The 24,640-nt window shown below is 39.1% G+C and overlaps 1 protein-coding gene across 1 annotated transcript in view; it reads left to right on the forward strand.

The window, feature by feature from the left end:
* ADAMTS12 (ADAM metallopeptidase with thrombospondin type 1 motif 12) overlaps nucleotides 1-24,640 on the forward strand; it is a 373,663-nt gene that overhangs the window by 10,122 nt on the left and 338,901 nt on the right. The window contains 1 exon segment of the mRNA XM_017870704.1: nucleotides 1,395-1,756. Coding sequence (XP_017726193.1) covers nucleotides 1,395-1,756 — 362 coding nt within the window.

A 24,640-nucleotide genomic window follows, 5' to 3' on the forward strand; every position in this document is an offset into this window, starting at 1 on the left:
TTTTTAGCAACATATTAGTTTATCTTACTAAATAGTTAATGGTTTTGGGAGGCCGAGGTGGGTGGATCACCTGAGGTCAGGAGTTCAAGACCAGCCTGGTCAACATGGCCCCGTCTCTATGAAAAATACAAAATTAGCCGGGTGTGGTGGCGCATACCTGTAATCCCGGCTACTTAGGAGGCTGAGGTGGGAGAATTGCCTGAACCTGGGAGGCGGAGGTTGCGGTGAGCCGAGATCATGCCATTGCACTCCAGCCTGGGCAACAAGTGCAAAACTCCATCTCAGAAAACAATACAAAGCAAAACAAAACCAAACCAAAAAAAGAAGTCTATAATCCAGAGTGATGATAAATTCTCTGCTAGGTAGATCCTTTGTTATTCTCAAACATCAAAATAAGGAGGTAGTGGTAGGGAGGCAAATTTGAGTAGGTCACAATGTGTATGTGTTCTCGTGTGGGGAAGGAGCAAGTGTTCCAGTCTTGCATTTTTAAAGTGGCAGTTTTTATGTTTTGAGCCAATGCCTCGGATCCTGATAGATCCCCTTATCATATGCATTTGGTAAACATTTTTTTAAAATCCAGCTTCTTTTGTGCACTCTTTGCTACATTATGGAACACTCTTATGCTGTAATTGGTGTGATCAGTGTGCATATGATGAGTTCGCCATGATTTTGTTTTTTTCCCTCTAATCTGACTTTAACAGGAAGTTCTTGATGTATTGAAGCACCTTATAATCCACAGTGAAGCCCTGTAATTTGTCTTACTGAACTCTAGACTTGAAAGATTCCTGTTCCTCATGCAGATCTTGCCCCTTTTCTAACAGTGCCCATCACGGATTAATTCCCATCTTAATTTGTCTCTGGTAAAACACCTGATATCATGTCACTGAGGAGGAGGCACCAGGTAAATTTAAATTGTTCTGGGAATTTAATGTTAACAGTATTTGTATGATGGAAAGGATCTCTAAACTTCAATTCAACAGTGGGATTGTATAATTAAAAAGCTAGCAGCCGGGTATGGTGGCTCACACCTGTAATCCCAGCACTTTGGAAGGGCGAGGCAGGTGGATCACCTGAGGTCAGGAGTTCGAGAGCAGCCTGACCAACATGGAGAAACCCCATCTCTACTAAAAAAGATACAGAATTAGCCAGGCATTGTGGCACATGCTTATAATCCCAGCTACTCGGCAGGCTGAGGCAGGAGAATCGCTTGAACCCATGAGGAGAAGGTTGCAGTGAGCCCGGATCGTGCCATTGCACTCCAGCCTAGGCAACAAGAGTGAAATTTCATTTCAAAAAGAAAAAAGAAGAAAGCTAGCATCCAAGTTCCAAACAAAAGTGGCTTTGCCTTACTACCAGTCTCTCTCACTGTTCTTTCATTTCTCTTTTTCTTTCAGAGCATTTTATCAAGGGCCTGCCAGAATACCACGTGGTGGGTCCAGTCCGCGTAGACGCCAGTGGGCATTTTTTGTCATATGGCTTGCACTATCCCATCACGAGCAGCAGGAGGAGGAGAGATTTGGATGGCTTAGAGGACTGGGTGTACTACAGAATTTCTCACGAGGAGAAGGACCTGTTTTTTAACTTGACGGTCAATCGAGGATTTCTTTCCAATAGCTACATCATGGAGAAGAGATATGGGAACCTCTCCCGAGTTAAGATGATGGCTTCCTCTGCCCCGCTCTGCCATCTCAGTGGCACAGTTCTACAGCAGGGCACCAGAGTTGGGACAGCAGCCCTCAGTGCCTGCTATGGACTGGTGAGTGCAAGCTCTGGCATCTCCTTCCTCTGCTCCAGCCCCTAGAGTCTCAGCCAGTAGACCTACTACCAACAAGTTCACAGATGCACTGACATAGGGGAGTTGAGCCCCTGTCAGGTGATGATCCTGGCCTCCAAAGGGGTTGGCGAGAACGTGTTTAATAAATAAAAGAGATTGAATTGAGAGGTACAAAGAGTAAGGGCACTGAGGGTTCAGAGGAGGCAGACAGAACTCCAACCAGGAACATCAGGGCGGGGTTGGAGGGGGAAGAAGAGGGAGGATTTGAGTTTGGTCTTCAGCCTCCGAGGCAGCTCTGAAGGTATTGTTGACTGACGGGCTGAACAGCATATTTTGAACGAACAGAACTTAAATTTGAACTGAGTGAGAATGTTATGAATAATGATGGTGATAGCAGCTGCTGTGGTGTAATAGTTGACTCTGTGTGCTTCATAATCAGACTTCATGAGGGAACCTCAGGCAGTCAATTGATCCCTTTGTGCCTCTGTTTTCTCATCTGTAAAATGGAGATAATAGTAGTATCTACCTCATGGAGCAAGGTTTGGCAAACTATGAACCATAGGCCAAATCTGGCCTGCCTCTTGTTTTTATAAATAAAGTTTTATTGAAAGGCAGATATGCTATGTGTTTACAGATTGTCTATGGCTGTTTTTGAACTGCAACAACAGAGCTGAGTAGTTGGGGTAGTTACTGTATGGGTGAGGAACTGCACAATATTTGCTGTCTGATCTTTCAGAAAAAGTTTGCCGACACTTTTAATAGAGTATTGTGGAGTGTTTAATAACAATAACAATAAACACTCGATGAATATTGGCTGCTGCTGTTATATTATTTGAATATACCAAGCACGGGAGTATGTGGTTTACTATGTGATTTATGTTCATTGTCCTCTTTGCCTCGTTTTAGCAGATGAGGCAGCTTGGAGATGTTGAATAAATTCACTGTGCAAGTTACCTTGGGTTCGATCTTTCTACCGTTATACGCTGTATCTCAAAATGCAGCCAATAGTGACAGCCCACCAGCAACTGCAGGGCAAACAATGCTTAGGAATTCTGTTGAGATTTTTTGAGGGGTGTGTTTAGGGAGTGAGTGACTGCAGGGGAAGGAATCCCAGAGTCCTGAAGGTGGTTTTGGAGGAGTCCATGTTTTCGGCTTTGGCCCCTGTGCCAGGGTTGGTTTGCTAAGCAAAATTTCTAGTGGCACTGGCATTCCTGCAAAAGGCACTTGTTCCAAATCCTCCCATTGTTACTACCATTTTGCTAAGAATTTCTGTACTTTGTAATTTAGGGCTGCATTTATCTTGTATTTCTAGAGTTTGACTTTGCCAGAATACTGTGAGAAAATTCAGTAAAACATTATCCAGCGGTTTAAGTTTTCCAGAGGACCTCTGGGGATGAATTGCTTTATACAATAAATGGAAAGTCTTGCTTTGCCTCTTTCTGTAAATTTGGATTTTCATATTAGGTATTTATCATTTCCCCCTAATTAGATCATAGCACAAAATCAAGAATGGTTAATGGTTTTCTATTTTTCTTTTCCTCTTCTCTCTGGGCCTCATCAGGGGCTTTGTTGAGCTGCAGAACATTTCCCAGTTCCATGGCTGTCATCCTCTAGGCTTGCTCTAGACTCATATCACATCTCCCCTTTGCAATCCTGGCTCTCATTCCTGTGAGACAACCCTGGAAGCATCATGGCACCCAATCCTCTATGGCCAGAACTGAAGAAAGAGCCCCTGATGATGAACATTATCATGCTCATTAAACATCAGCATGCTTCCATGGGATGGAGCAGTATGGTCTGTGGACCTGCAGAATCAACATCACATTGAATGGGAACTCATTACAAAGACGAACCCATGGGCTTCACTTCAGACCTAGTGTGTTGGAATCTCTGGGGAATGGACAAAAATCTCTCTGTGTGTGTTTAGCTGCTTTATTGAGATATAATTCACATATATACAGTTAACCCACTTAAAGTTTACAGCTCAGTGGCTTTAAATGTATTCAGAGTTGTGCAACCATCACCATAAATTTTAGCATATTTTCGTTAGCCCACAAAGAAACCTATATCCCTCAGCAGTCACTTACCCATTCCCCCATTCCTCCAGTCCTAGGGAACCGCTAATCTATATTTGATCTCTATAGATTTGCCTGTCTGAAACCTTTGTTTTAATTAGCTCTCCAGGAGATTCTGATGCCCACTGAAGTTTGAGAAGCCCTGAACTAGAGTAGTCATTCTTAACCCTGGCTCAACATTAAGACTAGCTGTCTAGCTTTAAAAATGGACCCATGCCCCAACCCCACAGCCTAGATGTTTTGATTTCATTGGTCTGAGGAAAGAGTCCAGGCATCAGCATTTTTTAAAGCTCCTCAGGAGATTCTAAAGTGCAGTCAATGTTGCCAACCACTGGATTAGCATAAGTGGGCGTTAACGGGTGGTATTGGCCAATATTACTCTGAAGTACCAGATCTCCCCAGGTGATGATAATGAGCAACCAGGGGTGAAACCACTGCTGTAAATTGCTCCCCACTTTCATCTTGTGCTTTCTAAAGGAAATTGCATGTTGTTTAGCATTTTCCCAGACTTGGGAATGGAATACTAGGACCCTTTCAATTTCAAATGTCCCCAAGGAGCAGGAGTACTACCATGTAGGCATTTTCAGATTCAAATTTCAGATTCATATGAAGTTCAGAAGCACAAAATGTTAGTTAAGATGATGGGAAACTTTCACATCCAGATCAGTGAACGATTTTCCCAGAAGAAACCTTCTACTTGGAGGATTATTTTGGAATCTTTTACACGTAATTGGATGTTTAATGGATGGTTACAAAAAAAAAAAGAAAAAAATGGATGGTTACAAAACCCAAAGTCAAATGAGTTTCTTTCCTTTCTGTGTGTGCACTACTTGACTGGATTCAAGTTCATTTGCTTGTGTGCCAAATTTGCCAGTATCCACCTAGAGTGGTCCTAGTCAAAAGAATAGTGGTTGGACTTGTGTCTGATCATGTGTCTAGGGTGTGACATCCAGTGTAGTTGTTCTCTCACCCAAGTATGGCCCTACATTCAAATTCACAGGATGGCAGACCTAGGATCTGCTGGCTATAAGCTCTTCTCCACTTCTAGGGGCAGAAGTAGCATTTGGGAAGTCCTTCTTAGGAAGGAAACACTTTCATGTGGACCAGGGCATCTGCTTGTCATTCCTGAGGTGCAAACCTGGCTTTCTTTGTTTCAGATGTGGTCATCTGAATGCGATGTTGGAGACTGTGTTCTCTTGGAGTTGTCTACGATTTGAGGCTCATTTAGTCTCCTCTGGAGCAGACTCAAGATGATTTCATACTGAGGACCCTAGAAAAGCTACCTATGGGAAGTTGTGGGACAACCTCCTTCCTCCATTTAATGTACTCTAGCATGGCTCCAGCCCTTGTCCTCTTTGAGGCTGCTCCCAGACCGAGTCAGCCCATGTCTCAGCTCAGCAGCTCTCCTCTGTCATCTCCACCATTTTCACTACCCTTCCCCCGTCAATACTTTCACAACGTTGGCATTGTGGAATTTGTTTATTTTGACAGTTTAGTTGATTTGTTCCATTCTCAGCTTTTTGATGGAAGAACTGTGTTCTTTAATCACCTAGACTCTGAATTTATCCTCAGGAGTGAGTATCACAGTGGGGGTCATTTTGGTTTTGCTGTTGCCAGGGGCACTACAGGATTGGTTCCAAGTGAATTTGTTGTTAGTATTTTAGTTTAGATGTCTGCACTGGAAGGATAGTGCAAAATATCTACCCTCATGCATAAGACAGGATTGGGGTTCTGATTTTTCATGAGGCATTCTAATTCTGCCAAGCCCTTATCCTCTGGACTGTGTACCTGGATCGTTAAACTAATAATTTTAATTTCTGTTTACAGCACATTATTTAATTCCTGTTCATAACATTTCTTAGCTCAGGCTTTATTAAAGCGAATACAGTTCTTGGCTCTATCAAAAACTCTCATTCCAGCCCCTGCTGGGAAATTAAATTCTAATTCTTAATCTGAATAGCTGGTCATGGATCTCTCAAGGGCCATCCAGCTTTAACTTCCATGTACTCTCTGTCCTTAAGTTTGCCTTTCTCTTTGGGTGCATTGAGATTTCCTTTCTTGTTTTAAACTCAAATATGGATTAAACTTTTGAGAGGTGTTTCTTAGTATTTTTATGCTAAACTTTTTGTTTTGAAATAGTTGTAGATTCATAACAGTTGTAAGAACTAATTCAAAGAGGTATTGGTATATATCCTCTACCCAGTTTCCTCTGATGGCAACATCTTGCAACATAACTGTACAGTATCACAGCCAGGATTTTAACATTGATGTCAAGACGACACACTTTTCCATCACAAGAATCCCTCATGTTATCATTTTATAACTGTACCCATTTCTCTCCTGCTGCCATCACCTCATATTTATATTTTATATTTAAGTCTGTAATCTATTTTGAGTTAATTTTTATATGAGGTATGAGACTTAGAGGTTCTTCTCCCTCCCCTCCTCCATTCTTTTCTCTCTTCCTTCCTTTCTTGCTTTGTTTTTTGCCTATGGATGTCTGATTGTTCCAGCACCATTTGTTAAAAGTCTGTTTTTCTTTCATTAAGTTGCTTTTGCACTTTTGTAAAAAATTAGCTGGATGCATTTTTGTGAGTCTATTTCTGAGTTTTAGGTTCTGTTCCATCAATAGCACACAGTCTTCATAACTGTAGCTATATAATTAGTCTTGAAATCAGGTAGACTGATTCCTCCCATTTTAGTCCACTTTTTCAAAATTATTTTAGTAATTCTAGTTTCTCTCTCCTTCCATACAAATTTTGTAATAATCTTGTCTACAAAATCTTGCTAGGATTTTAATAGGAACTGTATTAAATCTATATATTAGTTTGGGAAGAATCGATGTCTTTGCTATGTCAAGTCTTGCGATCCATGAACATGGTATGTGTCTTGATTTATTTAGATCTTCTTTGATTTTTTTCCATCAGTGTTGTGTAGCTTTCAGCATCCTAGCTCTATATGTGTTTTGTTAGATTTACACCTAAATGTCTCATTTTCTAAGTCCTTATATTTTTAATTTTAGTATTCATGTGCTTATTGCTAGTATGTAAACACATAATTAATTTTTGTATGTTTACTTTGTATACTGTGAATTTGTTAAACTCTCTTATTAGCTCTAAGATGGTTTTTTTGAAGATTCTTTGGGATTTTCTATGTATACAATAATGTCATTTGCCAATGGGGCAGTTTTATTTCTTCTTTTCTCTTCATATCCCTTTCAATTTTCTTTTCTTGCTTTATTACATTGGCTAGAATTTTGAGCACTATATTGAATAAGAATGGGGAGAGCAACATCTCTTGCCTTTTCTCCAGTCTTAGGGAGAAGGCGTTCAGACTTTTGTTAAGTATCTTGTTTATGTTAAGTATCTGTTTTGTTTTGTTTTTATAGATGTTTTCTATTAAGTCAAGGAAGTTTTCTGAGACCTTTTTTTGTAAAATGCTTTTTCTGCATCAGTTGATATGCTCATGTGACTTTTCTTCTTTAGCCTATTAATGTGATGGACTGCATTGATTCATTTTTTTTAAAAAGTCTTTATTTTTTAATAGCAGTGTTAGGTTTATACCAAAATTGAGAGGAAAGTAAAGAGATATCTCATAATCTCCCTGCTCCTACACACACATAGTTTCTCCCATTATCAGCATCCCCCACTAGAGTAGTACCTTTGTTACAATTGATGAATATATGTCAACACATCATTATCACCTAAACTTTATTGTTTACATTAGAGTTTACTCTTGGTGTTGTACATTCTATAGGTTTGGACCAATTTAAAATGACATATATCCACCATTATATTCTTATATAGAATATTTTCACTGCCCTGAAAATTTTCTGTGCTCCACCTGTTCATTTCTCCACTCTCCTACCCCTGGAAACCACTGATCTTTTTAGTTTTGCATTTTCTAGAATGTCATATAGTTGTAAGCATACAGTATGTAGCCTTTTCAGATTGGCCTTTTTCACTTAGTAATATATCTCGCTCTGTCACTAGACTGGAGTGCAGTGGCATGATCTTGGCTCACTGCAACCTCCAACTCCCTGGTTCAAGCAATTCTCCTGCCTCAGCCTCCCGAGGAGCCAGGATTACAGGCATGCGCCACAATGCCCAGCTAATTTTTGTATTCGTAGTAGAGACGGTGTTTCACCATGTTGGCCAGGATGGTCTCAGTCTCCTGACCGCGTGATTCGCCCACCTCGGCCTCCCAAAGTGCTGGGATTACAGGCGTGAGCCACCACGCCTGGCTCCTTCATGTTTTTTTTATGGCTTGAAAGCTCACTTCTTTTTAGTGCTGAATAATATTTTATTATCTGGATGTACAGTGTATGTATTCATTCACCTACTGAAAGACATCTTCATTGCTTTTAAGTTTTGGCAGTTATTGATAATACTGCTATTAACATCCTTGTGCAGATTTCTGTGTGGACAAGAGTTTTCAACTCATTTAGGTAAATACCAAGAAGTGTTGCTGCTGGATTGTGTGGTAAGAATATGTTTAGTCATGTAAGAAGCAGCCAAATTGTCTTCCAAAATGGCTGCACTATTTTGCATTCTCACCAGCAACAAAGGAGAGTTCCTATTGCGCCATATCTTTGCTAGCATTTGGTATTGTCAGTGTTCTGGATTTTGACCATTCCAATAGATGTGGTATCTCATTTTTGTTTTAATTTGCATTTTCTTCACCATGGAAATGCGTATGATGTGGAATATCATTTTATATGCCTGTCATCTGCATGTCTTCTTCAGTGAGGTTCCTGTTAAGGTCTTTGTTCTAGTTTTTAATCAGTTTGTTAATTTCCTTATTGTTGAGTATTAAGAGTTCTTTATATATTTTGACAGCAGTTGATTTATCAGATGTATTTTGCAAATATTTTCTCCCAGTATATGACTTGTCTTTTCATTCCCTAGATGGTGTGTTTCACAGAGCAGACATTTTCAAGTTTAATAAAGTTCAGCTTATCAATTTTTTCTTTTATGGGTAATTCCTTTGATGTTGTATCTAAAGAGTCATTGATGGACACAAGGTTATCTAGATTTTTCTCCTATATTATCGCTAAGAGTTTTATAGTTTTGTGTTCTACATTTAACTCTGTCATCCATTTTGCATTAATTTTCTTGAAGAATATAAGATTTATTGAGTTAGTTTTCCCAAAGGGTGTCTAGATTATTTTTGCATGTGAATGTTCATTTGTTCAGCACCATTTGTTGAAAAGCCTGTCTTTTCTTCATTACATTGCCTTTGCCCCTTTGTCAAAGATAAGTTGATTATATTTATGTTGGTCTATTTCTGGGCTCTTTATTCTGTTTCATTATCTATTTGTTTATTCTTTGACTAATACCATGTGGTCTTGATTATTATACCTTTAATGTAAATCTTGAAGTCCGATAGTGTCAGTTCTCCACTTCTCCTTCCATATTGTATTGGCTATTCTGTGTGTTTTGCCTCTCCATATAAATTTTAGAATCATTTTGTGAATATCCACAAAGTAAATTGCTGAGATTTTGGCTGGGATTGCATTGAGTCTATAGATTAAGGTGGAAAGAACTAACATGTTGATAATATTGAGTCTTCCTATTCATGAGCATGGAATATCTCTTCATTTAGTTATTTCTTCTTTTATTTCCTTCATCAGAATTTTGTATTTTCGCTCATATAGACCTTGTACATATTTTGTTAGATGTATACCTAAATATTTAATTTTTGGAGAATGGTAATGTACATGGTATTATGTTTTTAATTTTAAATACTTCTTGTTCATTGCTGGTATATAGTAAAACAACTCACTTCATCAATCTTGTGTCCTTGAAGGCTGGGTACAATCACATGCTATAATGGCCTGTTAGTTTCTGGAGTTTTTTTGTTGTTGTTGTTATTATTGTTATTTTTTAATCTACACAGCATTCATGTCATCTGTGAACAAAGTATTATTTACTCCTTTGCAGTTAGTGTATCTCATATTTCCTTTTCTTGTTTTATTGTATTACCTAGGACTTTCGATATGATATAAAAAAGGAGTGGTGAGAGAGTATATCTTTGCCTTACTCTTGATCTTAGTGGGAAAGCTTCTAGTTTCTCGTAAGTATGAAAAGATATTCTTTTTTAAATTGAAGAAGTTTGTCTCTGTTCCTATTTTACTGGGATATGTTATGATAAATGGATGTTGGATTTTGTTAACTATTTTTTCTCCATCTATTGGTATGATCATGTAATTTTTTTTTCTTTAGCCTGTCAATGTCATGGATTACATTAATCAATTTTTGAATGTTGGACTAGCCTTGAATACCTGGGATAAATCCTGCTTGATTGTGTTATATGGTGTGTCCTGCCTGAAATATGTCTGGGTCCCTTTTAGCCATGGCTGGAGCTGGAGTGGTGAGGACACAGGGAGCAGAAAAAATGTCTTGTTATACATTGTTGCATTCAATTTGCTTGAGGGGTTTTGCATCTATGTTTATCAGAGAAATTGGTCTGTAGTTTTCTTTTCTTGTAATGACTTTGGTTTTGGTGTTGATGGCCTCATGGAATAAGTTAGGAAGCATTCGCTCTGCTTCTGTCTTCTGAGAGATATTTCAGAAAATTGACGTAATTTCTTTAAATGTTTGGTAGAGTTCACCAGTGAACCTATCTGGGCCTGATGATTTTACTTTTGGAGGGTTGTTAATTATTGATTCAATTTTTAAAATAGATACAGACCTATTTACATTGCCTATTTTTTCTTGTCTGTGTTTTGAAAGATTGTGTCATTCAAGGAATTGTTTCATTTCATCTAGATTACCAAATATTGGGGCATATAGTTGTTCATAATATTCCTTTATTCTTTATTCTCTAATATAATATAATATTCTATAATATTTCTCACATAATGAACATGTGAGAAATGTTTGTTCTAACATTGCTATAGAGAACTACCTGAGAGTGGGCAATATTTAATGTCCATGGAATCTGTAGTGATACCCCATCTTTCATTTCTGGTATTGGGAATTTGTTTCCTTTTTCTTTTTTTCTTAGCCTAACTCAAGGCTTACTTATTTTATTGATTTTTTAAGATAATTAGCGTTTGGTGTTATTGTTTTTTCTACCTTTAATTTCATTGATTTCTGCTCTAATTTTTACTATTTATTTTTTTCTCATTGAATCTAATTTGCTCTTTTTTTTTTCTCTAGTTACCTAAGGTGGCATTGGCTCATTTTTCAGATACTGAAACAGCTTTGCATCTTTGGAAATAATCCAACTTGGTTGTGATGTACAATTCTTTTTGTATATCACTAAATTCTATTTGCTAATATTTTTAAAAGGATTTTTGCATCTGTGTTTATGAAGGATATTCTTTTGTAGTTTTCCTTTCTTTTCCGTACTGTTTGTATCTGATTTTGGTATCGGGTTAATATTAGCTTTATAAAATGATTTGGGTAGTGTTTGCTTATCTTCTGTTTTCTGGAAGAGGTTGCCTAGAATTTATGTTAGTTATCTTTAAATGTTTGGTAGAATTTGTATTGAAACTATCTGGGCCTAGAGATTTCCTTTTGGGAGTTTTAAAAGTTACGAATTTTATATTCTTAATATAATTCTTAATAGAGCTATTCAAATTTTCTATTTCATTTTGGGTAAGTTGTGGTAGTTTGTGTTTATTGAGGAATTAGTTTATTTTATCTAAGTTGTTAAATTTATGTATTGATTTCTTCATTGTTCTCATATCTTTTGTGGGGGGTAAATTTTACTTTAACCTTCTTGTTAGTTCATTGTCACATAGCTATAAAGAACTACCTCAGACTGGGTGATTTATAAAGAAAAGAGATTTAACTGGCTTACAGTTCCATAGGCTGTACAAGAAGCATGACTTGGAGACCTCAGAAAACTTACAGTCATGGCAGAAGGCAAAGGGGAAGGAGGCACATCTTACATAGCCAGAGAAGGAGGAAGAGAGAATGAAGGGGTAGGCACTACACACTTTTAAACAATCAGATGTCATGAGAACTCACTCACTATCACAAGAACAACAAGGGGGAAATCTGTCCCCATGAGCCAATCACCTCCCATCAGTCTCCTCCACCACAACTGGGGATTACAATTTGCTATGGGATTTGGACAGGGACACAAATCCAAACCATATAATTTCACCCTGGCCTCTCCTAAATATCACATTATTCCCACATTGCAAAATACTGTCACCCTTTCTCAACAATTTCACAAGTCTTAACTCATTTCAGCATTAACTCAAAGTCCACAGTCCAAAGTCTCATCTGAGACAAAGCATGTCCCTTCTGCCTGTGAGCCTGTGAAATCAAAAACAAGTCAGTTACTTCCAAGATACAGAGGTACAGAAATTGGGTAAAAACATATGTTCCAGAAGTAAGAAATCAGCCAGAACAAATGGGCTATAGGCCCCAGTGCAAGTTCAAAATCCATTAGGGTAGTCATTAAATCTTAAAGCTCTGAAATAATCTTCTTTGACTTTATGTCTTACATTCAGGCCACACTGATGCAAGGGGTGGGCTCCCAAGGCCTTGGGAATCTCTGCTTTTGTGGCACTGCAGGGTACAGCCCCCTAGGGCCACTTCCACAAGCTCAGTTGAGTGCCCATAGCTTTTTTTGGTGCATGATTCAAGCTGGCAGTGGCTCTATCATTATGGGATTTGGAAGATGGTATTCCTTTTCTCAGAGCTCCTCTAGTCAGTGCCCTGGTGGGGAGCCTGTGTAGCGGTTTCAACCACACATTTCTCCTCTGCAGTGCCCTAGGAGAGGGTCTCCATGACGGCTCCACCCCTGCAGCAGACTTCTTCCTGGACATCCAGGCATTTTCATACATACTCTGAAGTCTAGGTGGAGGCCCCGGTCCTCAACTCTTGACCTGTACGCACCTGCAGGCATAACACTATGTGGAATCCACCGAGGCTTACAGCTTGCACCCTCTGGAGCAGTGGCCTGAAATATGTCTGGGACCCTTTTAGCCATGGCTGGAGCTGGAGTGGCTGGGACACAGGGAGCAGTGTCCCAAGGTTGCACAGGGCAGTAGAGCCCTGGGCCTGGCCCATTATTTTCTCCTCAACCTCTGGGTCTGTGATGGGAGCAGCTGCTGCAAAGGTCTCTAGAATGCTTTTGAGGCATTTTCCTCATTGTCTTGACTATTAACATTCAGCTCCTCTTTGCTTATACAAATTTCTACAGCTAGTTTGAATTCCTCCTCAGAAAGTGGGTTTTTATTTTCTGCCACATGGCCAGGCTGCAAATTTTCCAAACTTTTACAGTCTGCTTTCCTTTTAGAAAGAGGTGTTCTATATTTTGGCTTCTCTGGGCCACATTGGAAGAATAATAATTGTCTTGGGCTACACATAAAATACACTGACACTAATAATAGCTGATGAGCTAAAAAAATTTGCAAACAAATGTCATGATGTTTAAGAAAGTTTACAAACTTGTGTTGGGCCACATTCATAACCATCCTGGGCTGCATGTGGCCAATGGGTTGGACAAGCTTGCTTTTAAATATAAGTTCCAGTTCCAGGTCATTTCTTTGCTCACAAATATAAGCATAGGTTTCTAGAAGCAACCAGGCCACATCTTAAACATTTTGCTCCTCAGAAATTTCTTCCACCAGATACTCTAAATCATTATTCTCAAGTTCAAAGCCCCACAGAGCTCTAGGGCAGGAGCACAATGCCTCCAACCTGTTTGCTAATATATAACAAAAATGACCCTTGCTCCAGTCCCCAACAAGTTCCTCATCTCCATCTGCAACCACCTCAGCCTGGACTTCCATATCACTATCAGCCTGGATTGTCCATATCACTATCAGCATTTTGGTCACAGCAATTTAACAAGTCTTCTGGAAGTTGTAAACTTTTCCTCATCTTCCTGTCTTCTTTGGAGCCCTCCAAACTATTCCAACTTCTGCTTATTATCCAGTTCCAATGTCACTTCCACATTTTCAGGTATCTTTATAGCAATGCCGCACTTCGTGGGCGGATCACGAGGTCAGGAGATCAAGACCATCCTGGCCAACATGGTGAAACCCTGTCTCTACTAAAAACACACAAAAAAATTAGCCCGGCGTGGCAGCACATGACTGTAGTCCCAGCTACTCAGGAGTCTGAGGCAGGAGAATTCTTGAATCCAGGAGGTGGAGGCTGCAGTGAGCCAAGATTGTGCCACTGCACTCCAGCCTTGCGACAGAGTGAGACTCTGTCAAAACAAACAAACAAAAAAACAAAAAACAAACAAAAAAAGAGAACTATCTGTGACTGAGTAATTAATAAAGAAAAGAGGTTTAATTGACTCATAGTTTCATAGGCTGTACAGAAAGCATGGCCGAGGAGGCCTCAAGAAATTTAGTCATGGTGGAAGGTCGAGAGGAAGGAAGAACATATTACACAGTCAGAGAAGGAGGAAAAGAGAATGGAGGGGGAGATGCTACACACTTTTAAATAACCAAATCTCATGAGAACTCACTCCCGATCATGAGACCAGCAAGGAGCAAATTTTTCCCTGTGATCCAATCACCTCCCATCAGGCCCCTCCTCCAACACTGGGGATTACAATTCTACCTGAGATTTGGGTGGGGACACAAATCCAAACCATATCAAACTTCATATTACATTTGAATTAGTATAACTGATAAAACAAGCAGATGAAAATTCTTTAAGAATCTAGAAGATTCTTTTAACTTGTGGACATATATATAACAGTACATCCAACACTACATAATTTTGTTTAAAAACTTTGTTTATACACATATATATGTATTTATTTCAATACATATACATATATATGTATTTATTTCAATAGCTTTTGGGGTATAAAAAAGTTTTTAGTTACATGGATGAATTGTATAGTGTTGAAGTCTGAGATTTTAGTGCACACATCACCCAACTAGTATACACCATCCAATATGTGGGTTTTTTTTTTTATCACTCATCTCCCTCCCAACCTCCCACTTCTGAGTCTCCAAAGTCCATTATACCACCCCATATGCTTTTGATTATCCATAGCTTAGCTTCAACCTATAAGTGAGAACATACAGTATTTGGTTTTCCATTCCTGAGTTACTTCACTTAGAATAATGGCCTTTAGCTCCATCCAAGTTTCTGCAAAAGACATTATTTTCTTATTTTTTTATGGCTGGGTAGTATTTCATGGTGTATATATACCACATTTTCTTTATCCATTTGTTGGTCAATGGACACTTAGGTTGGTTCCATGTCTTTGCAATTGTGGATTTTGTTGCAATAAACACATGTATTCAGTTGTCTCTTTTATATAATGACTTTTCCTTTGAGCAGATACCCAGTAGTGGGATTTCTGGATCAAATAGTAGATCTACTTTTAGTTCTTTAGGAAATCCCCGTACTGTTTTCCATAGAGGTTTTGCTAATTTACATTTCTGCCAGCAGTGTATAAGCATTGCCTTTCACCACAACTTTTACCACACCTATGCCAACATTTATTTATTTATTTTTTGACTTTTAATAATGGCCACTTTTGCAGGGGTAAAGTAGTATCTCATTGTAGTTTGAATTTTCATTTCTTTGATAATTAGTGATGTTCAGCATTTTTTCATATGGTTTTTGGCCATTTGTTTATCTTCTTTTGAGAAATGTCTGTTCATTTCATTTGCCCACTTTTGGATGGGATTATCTTTTTTTTCTTGCTGATTTGTTTGAGTTCCTTGTAGATTCTGGACATTGGTCCTTCTTTGGATGCATAGTTAGCAAATATTGTCTCTCATTCTGTGGACTGTCTATTCACTCCGATGATTACTTATTTTGCTGTGCAGAAGCCATTTAGTTTAATTAGATCCTATTGGTTTGTTTTTTTGTTTTGTTGCATTTGCTTTTGGGGTCCTAGTCATAATTTTTTTGCATAGGCCAATGTCCAGAAGAGTTTTTCCTAGATTTTCTTCTACAACTTTTATGGTTTCAGGTCTTAAATTTAAGTCTTTGATTCATCTTGGGTTGACTTTTGTATAAGGTGAGAGATAAGGATCCAGTTTAATTCTTCTACATGTGGATGTAGTTTTCCCAGCACCATTTATTAAATGGGGTATCCGTTCCCCAATTTATATTTTTGTATGCTTTGTCAAAGATCAGTTGGCTACAAGTATTTGGCTTTATTTCTGTGTTTTCTATTCTGTTCCCTTGGTCTATGTATCTACTTTTATACCAATACCATGCTCTTTTGGTATCTATAGCCTTGTAGTGTAACTTGAAGTGAGGTAATGTGATGCCTCCAGATTTGTTCTTTTTATGTAGGATTGCTTTGGATATTCAGGGTCTTTCTTTGGTTCTATATGAATTTTCAGATTGTTTTCTAATTCTGTGGAAAATGATGTTGGTATTTTGATAGAAATTACATTGAATCTATAGATTACTTTTGAAGTATGGTCACTTTCCTGATATTGATTTTTCTAATCCATGAGCATGGAATGTGTTTCTGGTTGTTTGTGTCATTTCTTTCAGTGGTGTTTTATAGTTCTCCTTGTAGAGATCTTTTATCTCCTTGGTTATGTATATTTCTAGGTATTTTGCTTTTGTAGTGGTTGTTGAAGGGATTGAGTTCTTGATTTGATTCTTAGCATGGTTGTTATTGGTGTATAGCAATGCTACTGATATTTGTACATTGATTTTATAACCTGATACTTTATTGAATTCGTTTATCAAATCTAGGAGTCTTTTGAAGGAGTCTTTAGGGTTTTCTAGTTATAAAATCATATCATCAATGAACAGCAATAGTTTGACTTTCTGTTTTCCAATTTGGATGTCCTTTATTTCTTTCTCCTGCCTGATTGCTCTGTCTAGGACTTCCAGTACTATGTTGAATGGAAGTGGTGAAAGTGAGCATCCTTGTCTTGTTCCATTTCTCAGAGGGAGTGCTTTCAACTTTCCCCCATTCAGTATGATATTGACTGTGGGTTTGTAATATATGGCTTTTGTTATTTTGAGGTATGTCCATTATATGCCCAGTTTATTGAGGGTTTTTATTATAAAGAAATGCTGGACTTTATCAAATGCTTCTTCTGTATCTATCAACGTGATCATATGGCTTTTGTTCTTATTTCTGTTTATGTGATGTATCATATATATTGACTTGCATACTTTAAACCATCCCTGAATCCCTGGGATGAAACCCACTTGTTCATGCTGTATTATCTTTCTGATGTGCTGTTGGGTTTGGTTTGCTAGTATTGTATTGAGGATTTTTGCATCTGTATTCATCAGGGATATTGGTTTGTAGTTTCTGTTGTTGTTGTTATGACCTTTCCTGGTTTTGGTATCAGGGTGATATTGGTTTCATAGAAGGATTTAAAGAAAATTTCCTTTTTCTTAATCTTTGGAATAGTTTCAGTAGGATTAGTACTGATTTTTCTTTGAATGTCTTATAGAATTAAGCTGTGAATTCATCTGGCCCTGAACTTTTGTTTTTCTTTTTTAATACTTTAAGTTCTGGGATACATGTGCAGAACATGCAGGTTTTTTACATAGGTATACACGTGCCATGGTTGTTTGCTGTACCCATCAACCCATCATCTACATTAGGTATTTCTCCTAATGCTATCCCTCCCCTATTTCTGAGGGATCAGTGGTGATAATCCCTTTTACTATTTTTTATTGTGTCTATTTGATTCTTCTCTCTTTTCTTCTTTATTAGTCTGGCTGGCAGTCTATCTATTTTGTTAATCTTTTCAAAAAAACCAGCTCCTGGATTCATTGACTTTTTGAAGGGTTTTTTGTGTCTCTATCTCCTTCAGCTCTGCTCTGATCTTAGTTATTTCTTATCTTTTGCTAGCTTTTGAATTTGTTTGTTCTTGCTTCTCTAGTTCTTTTAATTGTGATGTTCAGGTGTCGATTTTAGATCTTTCCCGCTTTCTTCTGTGAACATTTAGTGCTATGTATTTCCCTCTAAACACTGCTTTAGCTGTGTCCCAGAGATTCTGGTGTGTTGTATCTTTGTTCTCATTGGTTTCAAAGAGTTCTTTATTATGCCTTAATTCTGTTATTTGCCCAGTAGTCATTCATGAGCAAGTTGTTTCCATGTAGTTGTGAGGTTTTGAGTGAGTGTCTTAATCCTGACTTCTAATTTGATTGCAATGTGGTCTGAGAGACTGTCAGTTATGATTTCTATTCTTTTACATTTGCTGAGGAGTGTTTTATATCCAATTATGTGGTCAATTTTAAAATAAGTGTGATGTGGTGCTGCGAAGAATGTATATTCTGTTGATTTTGGGTAGAGAGTTTTGTAGATGTCTGTTAGGTCCACTTGTTCCAGAGCTGAGTTCAGGTCCTGAATATCCTTGTTAATTCTCTGTCTCATTGATCTGTCTCATATTGACAGTGGGTGTTAAAGTCTCCCACTATTATTGTATGGGGGTCTAAGTTTCTTTGTGGGTCTCTAAGAACTTGCTTTATGAATCTAGGTGCTCCTGTATTGGGTGGGTATATATTGCAGGATCTGGCCAGCAGCCCACAATACAATGAGGCTCTTTCTTCATTCCCAGGTGTATCGGCAGGTTGAGAAATAATAGACACACACAAGATAGTGAAAGCTGGGTCCAGGGGGGTCACTGCCTTCTGGTCCTGTGATGCTGCCAATGTACTGGATATACCAGCATTTATTATTAAATTTAATGAGGGTAGGGGTAGGTTAGTGAGGGATTTATGGTTGTTTGATTATGAGGTGAGATGGTCACATGGGGATGAAGTAGTTCTTTAACATAACATCTGTATGCAGAAGTACAGTATATAGAGATAAGAATTTACAATGCAGTGTGTGTATCAGTAATTTCTAACAGAGCCTTAAAACAGAAACACAATCTTTCCATAACCTTTGATTAGCAAGATATTAATCAGCAGAAGCAGGTGCAGCAAAATCTGGTTACAAACAATTCATAGAAACAGGACGTGAAGCTAGACAACCAGTTAGACCAGAAATTCTCAGAAGGGAGTATGCCTTAACCCTAAAGAGGCCTAGAAGAACCTAGAAGAGCCGTGGCAAGATGAGGGCATTTATAGCCCTGTCTTATCCATATGAACAGGCGACCCCCATGCGTCTGTTTGTAGGCTCTCCACAAGGGTCACATTCCATTCCCAGAGTTGTGAACATCTTCTTTTCTGGGATAGGAATCTTGGTGATTTGAAACCTCCCTGACTGCACATCCATTCATAGGTTCTCTGCAGGGGGAGGCACATCACGCACTGTTGGCTCATTCTGACAGCCCAACCTGGCATTGTCTTCACACAATCCTGCATGCAATTTTGTATTTACAATAATCAGGAGCATTTCATCTTTTATTCCGTAGCAATAGTTTCACGGGTCTCCCTACAGGTATATATTTAAGATAGTTAGCTGTTCTTGTTGCATTGAACCCTTTACCATTATGTAATGCATTTCTTTGTCTTTTTTGATCTTTCTTGGCTTAGATTCTGTTTGATCAGAGACTAGGATTATAACCCCTGCTTTTTTTTTTCCTTTCAGTTTGCTTGGTTAAATATTCCTCCATCCCTATAATTTGAGCCTCTGTGTCCTTGCAAGTGAAAGTGAGCTTCTGAATACGGCACACCCTTGGGTCTTGACTCTATCCAATTTGCCAGTGTGTGTCTATTAATTGTGGCATTTAGCCTATTTACATTTAAGGTTAATATTGTTATGTGTGAATTTGATCCTGTCATTATGATGCTAGCTGATTATTTTGCCCATTAGTTGATGCAGTTTCTTCATGGCATCAATGGTCTTTACAATTTGGTATGTTTTTGCAGTGGCTGGTACTGGGTTTTCCTTTCCATATTTAGTGTTTCCTTCAGGAGCTCTTGTAAGCCAGGTCTCGTGGTGACAAAATCTCTCAGCATTTGCTTATCTGTAAAGGATTTTATTTCTCCTTCACTTACGAAGCTTGGTTTGGCTGGATATGAAATTTTGGGTTGAAAATTCTTTAAGAATGTTGAATATTGGCCCCCACTCTCTTCTGGCTTGTAGGGTTTCTGCCAAGAGTTCCACTGTTAGTCTGATGGGCTTCCCTTTGTGGGTTACCCAACCTTTCTCTCTGGCTGCCCTTAACATTTTTTCCTTCATTTCAACCTTGGTGAATCTAAGCAGTGTGTCTTGGGGTTTCTCTTCTCGAGGAGTTTCTTTGTGGTATTCTCTCTATTTTCTGAATTTGAATGTTGGCCTGCCTTGCTAGGTTGGGAAGTTCTCCTGGATAATATCCTGAAGCGTGTTTTCCAACTTGGTTCCATCCATTCTTCCCTACACTTTCAGATACATAATCAAACGTTAGTCTTTTCACATAGTCACATATTTCTTGGAGGGCTTTGTTCATTCCGTTTACATTCTTTTATCTCAATCTCTGTCTTCACACTTTATTTCATTAAGCTTGTCTTCAGTCTCTGATATCCTTTCTTCCACTGAGTTGATTTAGCTGTTGATACTTGCTGTGATGCTTTATGAAGTCTTGCTGCTGTGTTTTTTAGGGCCCCATCAGGTCATTTATGTTCCTTCTTAAACGGTTATTCTAGTAGCAATTCTCTTCTACCCTTTTTCAAAGCGTTCTTAGCCTTCCTTGCATTGCCGGCCTATGAACATTCTTTTTTATCTTTGCGAGGAGTTTGTTATTACCCACCTTCTGAAAGCCTACTTTGTCAGTTTTTTGCAGTACTCATTCTCTGCTCAGTTTGTTTCCCTTGCTGCGCAAGGCAGTTGTGATTCCTTTGAAGAGAAGAGGCATTCTGGTTTTTGGAATTTTCAGCCTTTTGCACTGGTTTTCCCATTTCATGATTTTTCTACCTTTTGGTCTTGATGTCGGGGACCTTCAGATGGGGTTTTTTCTTGTGGATGTCCTTTTTGTTAATGTTGATGCTATTCATTTGTTTGTTAGTTTTCCTTCTAACAGTCAGGCCCCTCTTCTGCAGGTCTGCTGGAGTTTGCTGGAGGTTCACTCCAGACCCTGTTTGCCTGGGTATTACCAGAGAAGGCTGCAGAACAGCAAAGATTGCTGCCTGTTTCTTTCTCTGGAAGATTCATCCCAGAGGGGTACTCACCAGATGCCAGCTGGAGCTCTCCTGTATGAGGTGTCTGTTGACCCCTGCCTGGAAGTGTCTCCCAGTCAGTAGGCATAGGGGTCGGGGACCCACTTGAAGAGGCAGTCTGTCCCTTAGCAGAGCTTGAGCGCTGTGCTGGGAGATCTGCTCCTCTCTTCAGAGCTGGCAGGCAGGAATGTTTAAGTCTGCTGAAACTGCGCTCACAGCCACACTTTCCTCCAAATGCTCTGTCTCAGGGAGATGGGAGTTTTATCTATAAGTCCCTGACTGGGGCTGCTGCCTTTCTTACAGAGATGCCCTGCCCAGAGAGGAGGAATCTAGCGAGGCAGTCTAGCTACAGTGGCTTTGTTGAGCTGTGGTGGGCTCTGCCCAGTTCATTCTTCCCAGCAGCTCTGTTTACACTCTGAGGGGAAAACCCCCTAAACAAGCCTCAGTAATGGCTTATGTCCCTCCCCGCACCAAGCTAGTACATCCCAGGTTGACTTCAGACTGCTGTGCTGGCAATGAGAATTTCAAGCCAGTGGATCTTAGTTTGCTGGACTCCATCGGGATGGGATCCACTGAGCTAGGCCACTTGGCTCCCTGGCTTCAGCCCCTTTCCAGGGGAGTGAATGGTTCTGTCTCGCTGGCATTCCAGGTGCTACTGGGGTATGAAAAAAAACTCCTGCAGCTAGCTTGGTGTCTGCCCAAATGGCTGCTCAGTTTTGTGCTTAAAACCTAGGGCCCTGATGGCATAGGCACCTGAGGGAATCTTCTGGTTTGCAAATTGCGAAGACCATGGGAAAAGCATAGTATCTGGGCTAGAATGTACTATTCCTCATGGCACAGTCCCTCACCATTTCCCTTGGCTAAGGGAGGGAGTTCCTTGACCCCTTGCACTTCCTGTGTGAGGTGACACCACACCCTGCTTCTGCTCACCCTCTGTGGGCTGCACTCACTGTCTAATCAGTTCCAGTGAGATTAGGTGGGTACCTCAGTTGGAAATGTAGAAATCACCTGCCTTCTGCATTGATCTCACTGGGAGCTGCAGACCACAGCTGTTACTATTTGGCCATCTTACCCAGGTCCCAACTTTTTGTAGTTGTTAGCATTTTTTTTTTTTTTTTTTGAGATGGTGTCAGTCGCTCTGTGACATGCTGGAGTGTAGTGGTGTAATCTTGGCTCACTGCAGCCTAATCCTCTTGGGATCAAGCAATCCTCCCACCTCAGCCTCTCAAGTAGCTGAGACTACTGGTGTGCACCACCACACCTGGCTAATTTTTAAAATCTTTTGTAAAGATTGGGTCTCACTATGTTGCCTTGGCTGGTCTTGAGTTCTTGGGCTCAAACAGTCTTCCCACCATGTCCTTTCAAAGTGCTGGGATTATAGGCATGAACCACCACACCTGGACTTGGTCTTTTCTAATGTAAGCATTTTGCGCTTTAGCTTTTCCTCTCAACATTGCTTTTTCTGTGTCCTACAGTTTTGATATGTTGCATTTTTATTTTCATCTAGTTCACTGAAGTTTTTAATTTGTTTGAGACTTTTTCGTTGACCCATGGATTATTTAGAAGTATCTAGTTTGCAAGTGCTTGGAGGTTTTCCTGTTATCTTTCTGTTATTGAATTCCATTTTAATTTCCTTGTAGTCAGAGGACACAGTTTATATGATTTAAATTCTTTTAGATTTCTTGAAATATATTTTATAGTGCTATCTTGAAAAGAATGTGTGTCTTGCTGTTGTTGGAGAGAGTGTTTAATACATGTTTTATTAGATACTGTTGGCTGATGGTTTTGTTGAATTCTTTTATTCTACCCTAGCGGATTTTCTGTCTAGTTGTTCTGTCATTTTTCGAGAGACAGAACTATTGAAGTCTCCAACTATGATTGTGAGTTTGTCTATTTATTGTTTCAGTTCTATCAGATTTTCTTCACATATTTTGCACCTCCATTGTTTGGTGCATATACATTTAGGATTGCTATACATTTAGGCCTTCTAGGTGAAGTGACATGGTTATCAGTGTATAATGTTTATCTCTGCCTCTGGCAATTTCCTTTGCTGTAACGTCTAACTTATTCATTAAGAGGCAGAAGTAAATATAATTCCAATTTTTCTGTGTGTTTCTCAGGGAACATAAGAGAGGTTTCAATTCATAACTGAACTTATCAAATTCCCTTTGCTTTGGAGCTTCAAATTTTTCTTTTCCAGCCTTATTGAAGTATAATTGACAAACAAAAATTGTATATATTTAAGATGTACAACTTGGTGATTTGATATACATGTATATGTAATAATAACCACAGTCAAGTGAACCAGCATATTCATCACCTCATATAATTACCATTTTCTTTCTTTTTCTTTTTTTTTTTGTGTGATCAGAGCACTTAAAATCTACCCTCTCAGCGAATTTCAAGTATACATCTGAGTATTGTTAACACAGTCACATTGTTTTACATTAGCTCTCTAGAAATTAATCATCTTACAAAACAGAAACTGTGTACCCTTTGTGCAACATCTCCCCATTTCCCGCTTTCCCCAGGCTCTGGCAACCACCATTCTACTCTTTGCCTCTGTGAGTTTGACCATTGGTTCCACATATAAATGACATATAAATGATATCATGCAATATTTGTCTTTCTGCATCTGCCTTACTTCACTTAACATGGCATTCTCCTGGTTCACCCATGTTGTCACACATGACAGGTTTTCCTTCATTTTAAAGGCTGTGTAATATTTTATCATACATACACACATGTGTACATGTATCAAATTTCTTTATCCATTTGTCTGTCAGTGGACATTTAGGCTGTTTCCATGTCTTGGCTATAAACATGGGATTGCAGCTATCTCTTGAAGATAGTGATTTCAATTCCTTTGGATATATACCCAAAAGTGGAATTGCTGAATCATATGGTAATTTAGTTTTTGAGGAACTTTCACACTGTTTTCTGTAATGGCTGTACCAATCTACATTCCCACCAGCAGGATACAAGGGTTTTCTTTTCTTCACATCATGGCCAAACTTGTTATCCCTGGTCTTTTTTATAACAGCCATTCTGACAGGTGCAGGGCTATATCTAGTGGTTTTGATATTCATTTCCCTGATATTCCATGAAGTTTCCCACCTTTTCATATACCTATGGCCTCTTGTATTTTTTTTTTTTTTTTTGAGTAGTCCTTTAAAATTTAGAGATGGGGTCTCCCAAATGGCTGGGATTAGAGGTGCAAATCATCCCATCGGCTGCCGCTTTTTCTGGAGAGGCTACCTTTTACAATTTCACCTGCCTTTCCTGCATGCCTTCTTGCAATTTGCACAAATATATATGACTATAGGAGTCACGTAGCCCCTTACCCCATAGGATTTGGCCCAACTTTATGTTCCCAGATGACACAATAGTCCATCACCAGCATGTTTCCCAAAGCCTGAGTTATTCAGTCTCAAACAGCAGAGCAGGAAGGTTTTGGGCAGGGGGAATGTGTGTATATTAATCAACAGATCCTTTTCCACTGAGCCACAGCAGGTCCTGACCAATTCCCTATCCAATCTCTCCTTTGATTCAAGGTGAAAAACAAGTCTGTGTCTATTTCTTGAAATCATTCGGGTTTTGCTTCTATCTCCAGTGAAGAACTGTTTGAGCTGGAATACAAATGGGGAGGCCTCAAGAAGACACAATTATGCTGGGTATAGTGGCTCATGCCGGTAATCCCAGCACTTTGGGAGGCTGAGGCAGGAGGATTGTTTGAACCCAGGAGTTGGAGACAAGCCTAGGCAACGTAGTGAGACACC

This window comes from Rhinopithecus bieti, unplaced genomic scaffold (assembly GCF_001698545.2).
Source record: "Rhinopithecus bieti isolate Rb0 unplaced genomic scaffold, ASM169854v2 scaffold_5613, whole genome shotgun sequence".
In the NCBI taxonomy this organism is placed as follows: Eukaryota; Metazoa; Chordata; class Mammalia; order Primates; family Cercopithecidae; genus Rhinopithecus; species Rhinopithecus bieti.